This window comes from Condylostylus longicornis, unplaced genomic scaffold, assembly GCF_029603195.1.
Source record: "Condylostylus longicornis isolate FDR11 unplaced genomic scaffold, ASM2960319v2 ptg000106l, whole genome shotgun sequence".
NCBI classification, from domain to species: domain Eukaryota; kingdom Metazoa; phylum Arthropoda; class Insecta; order Diptera; family Dolichopodidae; genus Condylostylus; species Condylostylus longicornis.
In genome coordinates this window covers 652,941-665,756 of record NW_026578074.1, presented here as the reverse complement: position 1 = coordinate 665,756, position 12,816 = coordinate 652,941, and the positions used below count along the sequence as shown (strand labels likewise).

Below are 12,816 nucleotides of genomic sequence, written 5' to 3'. Positions count from 1 at the left end.
TAAAATGTAAAATTTTAAAATAAGAGATAATATGCGTTTACTTTTATTTAAAACGCAAGCATATAAATAAATTATATAACTTTAATTAAAAATCTGTTATACTGTTATACATATTTTTAAGTTATAAAATATATTATGATCAGGTTAGAAAACTTCATGCTCTTATACTTTAATTTTTATTATTCTTTCATAATTCAACGATTTCTAAATTAATTCTTTATTATTTTATTAATTTAATTATACACTTTTTGAACAATTTAAACACGCGTCTTTTTAAAAAATTTACAGGGTGCGCGCATATTTTCAATTCAATTAAATTACTTCTTTTGAAATTTTAGTTTTATTCCCATTTAGATTATTTTTGACATATGAAAAATCAAAAAAATTCTACTTACTTCAAAGTTTATGTACATGATTGAAATCGATTGTAATCTTAAATGTCAAACTATCAAAATAAATTGAAATTGTTTTCAACATTTCCTACTATGCATGTTACTCTTGTGATTGTAATTCACAATTGCTCCTCAAATAATTTATTTAATTTTATGTCAAATTTTTTTTTTTGAATAATTAATATGTTATAAAATTAATATTTTTTTAATAAAATATAATCAAAATATTTTGACGTAAAATTTTGATTTCAAAAATTTCAACAATGAAACCACATAATTTTAAATTTCAAAATTAATAGAAAATGGAAAAATTTTATTTTTCAGTCATTCATCTTCAATCAAAAAGAAACAAACCCAATTAATTAATTTTTTTTTTCCTGAATTTTATATAGAGAATAACATTGAAATTTTTTTAATAAAATTAAAAACAAAAAAAATAAAAATTAATTATAAATAAAACAAAAGCCGCATGGAAAAATAATTAAAAAGCAAAAAAAGAAAAAATAAAAGTATTTTACAAAAAGAAACAAAAAAATTTTATTTTTTAATTATTTCACAATGACATTCGTACCCTTATATAAATGTTATATCTATGTGTATATACATATAATTAAAAATATATAAATAGAAAAAATTTATGAATGAAATAGTGAAAAATTACAAAAAAAAAACAAATTCAACATTAGATTTGGAAAGTATATTATGCGCGTGAGAACTGTTAGACAAGTGAAACAACAACAAAGGCCACGTTACAAGAAAGCAGGTACAAAATACAATTCTATAATAAATACACATCTATATACAAGTATGAAATGTTTACTCGTATTGTGTAAAATTACATGCAGTAAAATTTTTAGTACAATATTTGGTACAATATTAAAGGCATTTATTTATGCAGCAATGTGGTGTTTAAAACAATGCTTTGGAAGCAAAAATAAAAAATTCTCACAGAAAGCTAAAAGACTTCGGTTTAAATTAGTTTGGAAAAAAATTATTTTTTTTTTAATTTTTCTAATTTAAAACAGTGTTCTCCAAATTTTCTTTTAATATCATCGCAAATTGCACGGCAAATTAAAAGTGTTTTTGCGTGGTATGACTATTGTGATCTGTGATTTACTTTTAATAATAATTGAACGCAAACGATGTTGTTAACCGATTTTTCAAATATAATATGTTTTGTAAGACAATCATTTATAGCAAATTGAAATTTTCTAAGGCTAAACTTGAAAAATTTTTTTTTGGCTCTTTCTGCTTAATTTTTAACTTTTAAATAATAAATAAAATTTGAATAATAACAGAAGGGACAACAAACTATAATACTATTAAAAATGTCATCAACGACATCACATCACGCCGAGAAGTTCGTTGATTTGAGCCTATTTTCATATAGTGGGAGAATTATATGATCCTCCCAAGGAAGAGGGCGAAGCTGTTATCGAGAAATTATTGAGAACGAACAAGAGATGAATGCAGGGACTTTAAAATATAAGGATCATTAAATTTTTTTAGGCCAGCGTTTAATAAAACCCAACATTGAACCGACTTTGCCAATCGTATAGTTAAAGTGATCAGCAAACGTCAATTATTTACATCAAAGCATATATCCAGGTCCCTAAATGAATCAGCTCTTGTAAGATTTAAGACATTTGGTGTATTACCTGAAACACTAATTTGAGAACAGGAAAAACTATAGAGACTTACAATTTATTAGGAACTTCTGTATAATCAAATTTAAATACGAGTATACGAGTATATCAGACTACAGAGTTGATTAAAATTTTTTATAGCCTCTTACTACCCTTCCACCAAGTATGATTTAATTTACATTTTCTGAATAAACCCTAAACATGTTCAAATCAAAATATATCATTTATTATTGTGAAGTTCAAATAACTGCACAGATTGAGAAAAACTGAATTAAAATTTCAAAATTTATTCTTTCTATTATAAAATTCAATTTTTGTTTTTTTTTTAATCATTTTTATGGTAATATTAATTATAATATTTTATTTTAGGGGGAAATACTAATATCGATGATAACTTATCAAATAATTTGGACGAATCAGTGAAAAAACTTTTACCATTATTATTACCACCAGAATATAGAATGCCACCACAACCACCTGGTAGTACAACGATTTATTCAGGTGATGCAAATATACCTGGAGCAACAGTTGTTGAAACATCTGATGGAAATTTATTAAGTCAAAATTCATTTTTACGTACTCATTCAGCTAAATTTCCGGTAAGTTAATTTTTACAATAACTATAAATTCCCTTGGGATACTTATGATCCTTATTATTCAATAAACGAATTGTTTTTGGCGATTTTTTCAAAAAGACCGAAAAAACTAAATCATTTATTAAAATTAATTGGAATGTTTAGAAAACAAATAAATTTTATATTAAAAACCTTCAGGTTGAAGTCGAACATTTATCATTGCCGTCCTACAATATAATTTGTACGTCATCTGAAAAATAAATACTTGTCCATCAAAAATACCTAGACGTTGTTATATAAGCCCACCAAATATTATTTTTGTATTATTAATTATTCAGAATCAAATTAATTTTCTCAATTCATCTAACAACGGTCTACATTTCGTTATTTTCTTCATTATAATTATGAATTTTTCTTTGACTTTTTGTTAAACAGTTTTAAAATTTGCTTTCTAAATACCTTTAATAAATAAGATTAAATGAAAAAAAAAATTACAAACAATTCTGAGAAATTTTCTCATCTACAACATTTATTTTTTTTCTCCTTTAATTTTCTTTCTCTATTAAAATTTTATCAATAACTTTTGACCTATTCAGTTATGTATGAGAAAATTTAAATCATCACATTTAAGATTTTGCCGAATATGCAATTTATTTAACATTTTCACATTTGCATATTTTTAATGAAGCCATTACTGTTATGAAACACAATATGTAATTACGATCTCAACTACATATATTTCTCTTCAGAATAGTAGGAGTGTGTTATTATAACAAACACGGAACATTAATTAAATGCTTTTCATTAAAAAGTCAGTAGTTTAGAACGCAAAACTTCATCAGCTACTTTTATATGGTTACATTAAATCAATTGTATTATTTTTTTCTATTTCGTAGATTGAAAGAGAACTTATTCTAACAAATGAAAAAGGATCTAGTAAAATACCATTAATGACTGATCGATCTGGTGGATTGTTATTAAATCGTCAAATGGGATCGGCTGTTGTTGCTCCAGATCATCCACCAAAACACTTACAAGCATGGGTAAGCATATGATTTTATTCTATTTATGTTATACTATGGTAATATAAAAATATATATTTTAATTATCTTTAAAAATAATTTAACTACTTACTCATTAATTACATGAGTTTAACTGTTATATAGTGTACGTTTCATTGATTTTTAACAAAAGAGAAACAGTTACTAACATAGCCTTTTATGATATAAATACCATTATCAAAAAAAAAAACTTACCAGCAATGAAAATAAATTGAATTTTGATTTAAATGTAAAATGTTTGTAATAAGCAAAAAATTGATATAAAATGTAAAACAGTTGATCGTATTGTAAAAATGAACCCTAAAGTATTGGTACATATTTAAAATCGGTTTTATATAACATTGTGCATATAAAATGAATTTGTAAAATTTTAACGCATTCTCTTACTGCATAGTTTTAGGATGAGAATGTAAATTAATATTACGCATTAACATTTAACGTATAATAATTTACAAAAAAATTATCGCTAACATTCGAAAACTAATTTGGTCAACTAAGTTTAAATTAAGCAAGTTATATAATATTAAGTATAATTATTATAGTGATTAATGATCTACCTCTCTCTATCTTTTTTTTTTCTTTTTTCTTTCTTTTGTCTTCTTTCTCTTCATCTCTTTCATTCTTTCTTGCTCTTTCTAGCCCCGTCCCCCTCTATTATTCTCTTTCTCGCCTTTCTTTCCCTCTTTCTCTACCTCTCCCTCGTCTACCTGCCCCTTCACCTCTAACTTATTCAACTCTCCATCCTTCTCTCCCTCCACCTCCCATATTTCCATATCTCGCGCGCTCTCTCTTCCGCTCTCTCTGTCTCGATTTCCCAATTTCCCTCTTTTTCTCCTGTCAAATTCATATATTCATATATAGACATTCTAACAACGAATCAAATCCCAACTATCGAATCTCATAAGCAAATAACAAGAAAGTAAGTTTAGAAAAACGTAATAATAAAACACATTATTGTAAGTGATGAGTTTCTTAATTCAATTTCTTCTCCGTAATCCCGTATCGTTGGAATAACACTGAAAACGATAATAATATACTATACACCTTTGTGCAGTGAAATGTGTCAATAAAATAAATTCCTATAACATTGAACTTTAATAAAATTTTATTTAAATTGTTCTATAAATAGAATAATTTATTTTAAATGTCATTTTATAATCTATTATGTGAAAAAAAGTATTGAAATTGTTACATACCCTGCAATTGCTGTTTCAATTATGTCATTAAAGAACTTTTAATTTTATTTTACGCTCAAAAATTGTTATACAAAACATTAAATTGTTTTTTTTTTTATATTCAATTGAAAATGAAATCGTGTGATTAGAACTCAATGTCAATAAATTTCTTTACATAGAATTTTAATGAAGATTTATAGTTATAGAAGTTGTCTATGCGAGGTACATTTATACCTGTTGTAAATAATGAATCAAATTGAAATTCCCACTGGAAACCGTCTAATGTAGTTACAAAATAAAAGAAAAAAATAAAGCCGGACTTTAAATTTACCTCCAATTCAAAAAAAAAACATTTTATTGTTATACATTTTTTTTTCTTCTCATTTAATTGCTACCAAAAAAAACCTTGTAAGGAAAACAAAAATAAAAGTTAAATATTCTTCACACACCATATAACACCCTTTTTTTTTGTTTTTTATTGAAAAAATTTCAAAATTTTATAATTCACTAATTCAGTAAGACATGAAATACTTTAGCAATGTGAAACCATATCCGAATAATAATTAAAGAACGTCCTTATTTAGTATGCAACATTCATCCTATAACCTTTTGAATTTCTTATTCCCCTTCCCCACCGTATTTTGTCTTTCTTGTTTTATGAGAAAAATTATATTTTAAATATTATAAAAATATAAAAACAAAAACTACTCATTCTTCTCCTTCAAACTGTTTACATTTCTTTTTCTTCTCCTTACTTTTTTTTAATTCATATATCCTTATCCTGTCCGGTAGATCTCTGATTCGATTCACTTCATTTCGGTTCAATTCGGGGTTGACTAAAATAAAAAAAAAAGTAGCTATATAAAAGGCACAAAAATATTAAGAACAAAAAATCAAAATGGCGATAAATGAAAAACTTCTTCTTAACGTTTCTTTTTAAATAAATTGTACAACAGGTGTTTGGGTAATAAAATTTGCAGAAAATAATAAAAAATTATTAAAAATTTGGCTTTTATTATTAATAATTTTAAGAATATAACAAAATTCATGAAATACTATAACATATTGTTATACGCTATTATAAAAGATCTCGCTTTTATACACAAATACTCCTTTAAACACAGAAATAAGTAAAATTAAATTTATTTTATTATAAATTTTCAAGAATTCTATGTGGATGACCGTCTTATAGAAAGTTAATTGACAGAATTATAAGACTAACAATTTTTTTATATTAGTCTTATAATATATATTAAAATTTCGACTGCCATATGTGAAGTACTCCATTTTTCGTTAACTAGGTTATTAATAACTAATAAAGGTGTCGTGTCATAATTTCATTCATTACTAGATATATTGAATACAGAATTTCCGATTCTCGATTAAGATAACTTAGGGAAAAAGAATAAGAATTTTCAATGGCTGTGTCATTGTTGTTATAGAAGCCGACAAGAGAATTTATAGAAGATTGCCATATGTTCCCTAAAGAAATAAGAGATGAAGGGTGTAACTTCTAAAAATTAACAAACGAAATTTCTTTTTAAACACCCTATATTATTAAAGGTAAAATGTATAACATAAAATTTTGTTTCTAAAAATTTATTGATTTTTGTTTTTTTCCGTTTTTTTCTTTTCTTGGAAGTATTTTTTTAGTTTCCTGTAATTCTTTTCTTACAAAAGCCTTACTTTAATAATTTCTTGTTTTTCTTCAGTAAATTTCATAGTCCAAATAATTATAGCACAGGTTTATTGTGTATATTGCAATTTTTATTCTGTATATAGCCATTAATTTATTAATTTACATACATGAATTTATATTTGCGTGCAATACTTACACAATCTTGTGTATTTACTGTAATCTTGTGTATTCTTGTGTATTTATATTGTACGTGTGATATCTTGATATGTATGTATATTATAAACAACATGAATTTCCAATCTATGCTTTTCGCAGGCGGCATTCAATCTATGTGTACATAACGCGAATTTAAAGAATATTGGTTATTTACAAACAAATTGTTTCGCTTTGGTTTTTGTTTTCCTTTATTTAATTTGAACAATAGATTGGGATGGTCCGAACCGAACCAAATTTTTTGTGTATCAATGACTTGAATACTAGATTATAGATTTTTAAAGTAACCGAATGGAAACAAAGTACATTTCCCCCATAGATCATTGCAGCTATTTGCGGCTTATTATAATCGCCTGTTCCGCTCCCGCTTAAAATATCTCCGTTCCAAGTATCAAGCTACAGATATCCCCCGAATATTGGAGAGGAGTTTTCGAATATTAGAAAATGTCGTTCAAAAAATTGCAACGTCGGACAACCAGTACCGATCCTGCACCTGGGGACACCTGCACAGTTGGTGACACAATTTTCTTAGCTTATACAAATGAATATTGGATCCTAGTTATTCATTATTTTTTTCCCTTATTTTACTTACTTGTTCTAAAGTATTAACGCCAAACAAATTTTTTTTTAATTTACCAGAGAAATATTTTGTTTTCTTTGACTTTACAATTTCCATTTAAAAAAAAAAACGAAAATTCATCATAATTAATCTTATAGTTTTGAATAAATTTAATAATATTCTTATATTTCAGGTTTCAGTTATAAAACAGAAGTTGCCTCGGTTTCTTTATACTTTTTGTTTCAAACTTACGCTCTATAATTAAAAAACGAACTCAGTTCTTTCTCTATTGTTTTTTTTTTGTATATTTTTATTGAATATTTTTTATTCTATATTTAGTATAAGCCTCATCTTAATTTTGTATAAATGCTCAATAAAATAACTTTTAATTTAAATTCGATTTGAATATGCCTTTAGTCGTATTTGAAGAGCTATTAGCCATAACGTTCAATATTCGATTCTGAAAAAAAAGCAAAATTTTTATTTCTTTCTTATTATTTTCCTTTGAATTCCTAAATAACATACTATAGTTAAAATGTACACAGTATAATAACAGTATAGAACAAAAGAGATGGTAATAAAAAAACGAAAAAGAACAACTAAATTAAATATCAGTTACAATACCAATACCTTGAAGAGAACTAAGCTTAAACTAAATTTTTGAATTTAAATAGAATCAAAAATTTATTGTGAAATTTCAGTGGCGTTACAAGTTACTGACATACTGTTGACATATTATTGATTTTTATAAGGGTTAATTAATATAGAACTTTTAGAATAATATAGAAAATAAAATTCCTTTATAATAAATTTTATACTCTTAAGTTCTTATATGTGCTTACATAAAAATCAATACATGTAACGTATAACTTTGTTAAAATTCTTTTCTTATCTTTCGATCTTAAAATATCTCTCTTTTTCATTAGGGGCAGTGTAGTCGTTACGGATATGTTTCGACATATTAAAGTGAAATAAAATTTCGAAAGGTTTACCCCTCTTGCCTACACACTAATCGAAACTTTCACTGAATATCAGCACTAGAAGGTTTCGTTGGTGACTTCAATCATATTAAAGTTCGGGATGGTCAAAGGTGTTAGCTTTTACTTTCCATTCTTAAAAAATTTTCGTCTTTAAAAATTACAATGGAGTTAGTGAGAGCAATTTAACTGAAAAAGCACTAATTTTCAATTACAAAACTTTTCGCCCAACCATTTCTGAGCAATATATAAGGGTGTTTTATGTACCTAGTTTTATTGTTCGTATTGTATTTTATTAAAGCTAATTTTCCTTTTTTTCTTCTTTTGAATTTAAAATATAAATAATTTATTTTGCTCCCTTTATTTAATCTTCGCAGTTTTTCAAGTTCCTCCCTTAAATCTTTTATTATATATGTTTATTTAAATGAAAAATTTTTTAAAATGTACGTATATTATGCCTTTAAAATGGTTGAGTTTATTTTGTTCACTTATTTCTCAAAAAGAGTGTATATTCTCATAATATTAAAGGAAATTTTGTAGAAGGGATTCTACTTAAATGTAAATCTGATGTCAATTTGACTTATTATTTTGATGACCGAATTTATACGGATTACAATTTGAAAATTCCTAATTTTTGGAAAAATTTTACATAAAGTGATAATTTTAAAAGTGAACTAGAATTCTCTACTTTTAGCAAGATTCTTGTAATATAAAAGTCGCATATTCGAGAAACAAAAAAAAAATTTCCATTTTAATTAAACTCGTATACAACTTTCTTAAATTTTTTGGATAAACTTTCATATCACTTTTTGTCTGTTTTTTTCTTTATTTAAGAAAATCTTACGATGACGATGAATTCATTTTTAAAATTAATTTTAATTTTTTAATTTAATCTCAATCACCTTTAATTACATGACTATATGTACATAAAAATATTATATATACCTATACATATATATATATATATATATATATACATATATTATTGACCTTTATTGCTAGTTTTAATTATTTAGCGGAATTTTAACTCCCTCACGAATTCACGATTTTTTTTTTTTATAATTTTAAAAAAATAAAAGTTGCATTGTCACTGGCTATTCAATCCTAATCATACAATAACCACACATATACATGCATTCACTTATTGAATTTTATATGTACGTTTTGAATTGGCATGTAAGAATACATACACACATACGTATGTCTATATTGTGAAAATTTATGTGAGCTTTATTAGTTCACGCAATCAAATCGCCAGTTCGTCTATTATTTTGTATAGGTCTGCATTGTGTATTTTTCCGTACATATTTTTCTGTTTTTTTCTTTAGTCTTTTTCCCCCCTAGATTATGTTTTATATAATTTATATATAAGTATTATATATGTATATTGCCTGGAATTTTTAACATTAACTTTTTGTTTTTAATATTTTTTTTAGCTACCTTTATAGCTGCTCATCAAAAAAAATTATTTAAAGTAATTCTTAATCTGCAGGCATTTCACTTATACAGGGTTTTTCAATATTCAAGTGTAAATTTTAAACTTGAGAATAATTCGTGCATAATATTAATGAGGAACTCAAAGAAAATTCATTTTAATTATTTGATTTATAGTGCCTTTCTGACACCCGCTTTTCTCGCACCCTGTAACGATTCCTACCAGGGAAAATTTACATTACACTCTTGTCAAATAATATATATATATGAACATTAATTTTCAAATATAATAATATTAATTTTATTTTTATTAAAGATCACCTTTAATTTTAAAGAGTTTCACCCTATATTCAATGACGGTCATATTTACGTTTACTCAACTTTTATTCACCTGCACTTCTTTATCCCACATATTATATAAAAATTATATAAAAATGTATGTATGTAAGCTTTAATGCAGAAACAAAATAATTAATAAAAAAAAAAATTAATTTAAGTCAATCAAAAAGATACTTAGTTAAATTTTCTATTTATAAAGCAACAAGCTAGAAAAAAACAATATACAAACAACAAAAGTACATTATTTTATCAAAATCACTGTAAATAATGTACTTAAATTTACACGCATACAAATACATATTTATAATTTTATATATTATATACACATATACATATATAACTGCAGGAGGAAGCATGAAAAACCTCCTAAAGGTATTAAAACGAAAATATTCACAAAATAAATGAAAAATTAAAACAATACTGGGAACCGCTCACATGTTATAATGTTATTTTGAAAAAAAAAAGAAGAAAGAAGAGAAAAAACAAAAAAAAAACCAACTCCATTCAGTTTTTTTTTTAATTTAACTAAAAATTAAAAAAAAAGCAAAAAAAAATGTTAAACAGAAGAAAAAACAACGATAAACTAACCCAGAACAACAACAAATTTGCTATTAAAAGAAGAGAGTACTGAGTGCTCCTCTTTTACATAAAAATAATACGAAAAAAAAAAATTAGAGGAAAAAAAGCAAAAAATCGAGCATAACAATAAAAAGCCAGAGGGAACATTGAACGATTTATACTTCATACAATAGTGGAATATTTTACAATTCAAAACAGAAAAAAAATAACAAAACAAAAATGTTATATGAAAAGTAATAAGACTCACAAATAGTTTCTCTTACAATATAAGCTATAAATTTTATTTATTTCAATATTAAAGCTCATTATTTTCATGCAAATCATATATAGCGAATAATCGTACATCTGCGTTAGAAAAAACAAACTTGAAAGAAATTCAGGTCTAAATTGGTTATAAAGAATGTTCTTTATATATACAAAACTTAATTTTACGAATTAAAAACTACTTCTTTTTAATAAATTCTCAATAGCATATCAAAATATGTTTGCATAATCATAATAATTGCATAATTTTAGGATAGTAATAAAAATTAAAAAAAAAAAACAATAACATGGTGTTCGACTCTTGTGGTTAATAGCCATTTCCCATTAGTTCTTTGTTATTATTATGAAATTTTGAAAAACTTATAGTTTTAAAGAAATAAATAAATGCGATTGGATTTTGAAGAAATTGTTATTGAATTAAACTATGATTTTAAAAATTTGTACAAACAAGATAAAATTAAACAGTGCTTAAAATCGAGGCTGTGTAAAACAAACAACGAGGCTGTGTAAAACAACCGATTTCACACTATTCATGTTCTATTCTAATTTGGATTCTTACTTGGAAATTTTGATATTACTACTTTTTGCTTTGAAATTCCCCCCACAAGAGTTCCCTTAAAATGGAAGCCAAATCTGATATAAACAATGGTAAAAAAAAAAATTTTTTTTTCTCTTTAATTCTTTTTTTTTGTCTTTTTTTATTATTTTATTATTGTTATTTTTTAATTCATGCATCGAATAAAAATTATTCATTACTTACAATTTTTTTTTTATTTAATTTTTTCAAAATACATAATAATACAACAATACTAAGAACAACAACAACAACAATAAATTTACTCAAAAATATAATTTCATTTTATAATACACGAGTACATTTGCGCGATGGAAGGTATGATTTTTATATAAAAAAAAAAAATCGAAAAAGAAGAAAATCAAAAAATAAAAAAAGTCTAATAAAAAACAGCAAAAAAATAAACGAAAAAAACCGACAAAACAAAAAGTAAAAAAAAAATCTTTTCTTTTTTAACATTTTATTTCAATATTTTGTCGTGAAATGAACCTGCCATCGGTGGTATTTTAGATTTATAAAAGTCAACAACAATAAACGATATTGATGTATCGGTCGAGGAGTCGGTTAATTTTTTTTTTGCAATATACGGTCATCGGTTGTCATAAATGTCAAAAATTAAAGAATAAATAAAAAAAAATAAGAAAAATTCACTATTTTATGTAGAGAAAAAAAATATAGAATATAAACAATTACCGAAATTAAGATTTAGAACGGTAATTTTTTTTTTCTAAATTATTTAGATTCGGTTAGTGTTCGTAAATAACAGTTAAAACAATTTCATTATAATTAAAGAAAATCGAATTAAGCACAAAGAATCGAATATAAAAAATTCATAATTTTTAAAACCAATTCTAATATAAAAATTTTTTATAATTTTAATACCTACCTATTTTTGTTGTTAGTTTTTTTTTTGTTTTTATTACAAAAAATTTTTTTTGATATGAAATAAAATTTCATAACAATACACAAAAAAAAAAAATATTTTTTATTTTCATATTGGAATAATTAATTGAGTTCGATGTCCATTTTATACATTCAATGTGTGAATATTGGTGTGATTCAAATATAACAGAATCACTGAATAATAATTTAATGGAAGAAAGAAAAAAAAATTTCAATTAAAAATTTAAAAAAATTTGAATAATTTTTTTATGAATTTAAAAATTTTAATTTATATAAAATATAAAATATATAAAAAATAAATTTTATAAATTTATTTATTTAAAAAATATTCCAATTCAAAATTTATAACAATATTTAAATATAATCGTACTTACATACATACAAAATATCAAAAAAAGCAATTCTAATTGTGTATGTAGCTCACTTTTTACTCACCTAATGAGAAAAAATTGAGTGAATGTCATTATAGTGAATTTAATGTAATTT

General features: G+C 24.3%; 1 protein-coding gene across 2 annotated transcripts in view; it reads left to right on the top strand.

Annotated features, from left to right (window-relative positions):
- Window positions 1-12,816, top strand: part of LOC129614197 (putative uncharacterized protein DDB_G0271606) — a 44,717-nt gene that overhangs the window by 25,051 nt on the left and 6,850 nt on the right. Inside the window, exons 1-3 of one of the 2 annotated variants that reach the window (XM_055528639.1) lie at window positions 1,078-1,155; window positions 2,408-2,637; window positions 3,510-3,656. In XM_055528639.1, coding sequence (XP_055384614.1) covers window positions 1,095-1,155; window positions 2,408-2,637; window positions 3,510-3,656 — 438 coding nt within the window. In that variant the 5' untranslated portion in view covers window positions 1,078-1,094. Of the gene's footprint in view, window positions 1-1,077; window positions 1,156-2,407; window positions 2,638-3,509; window positions 3,657-12,816 lie in introns of those variants that run through there. The other variant, XM_055528640.1, reaches the window with a different exon arrangement.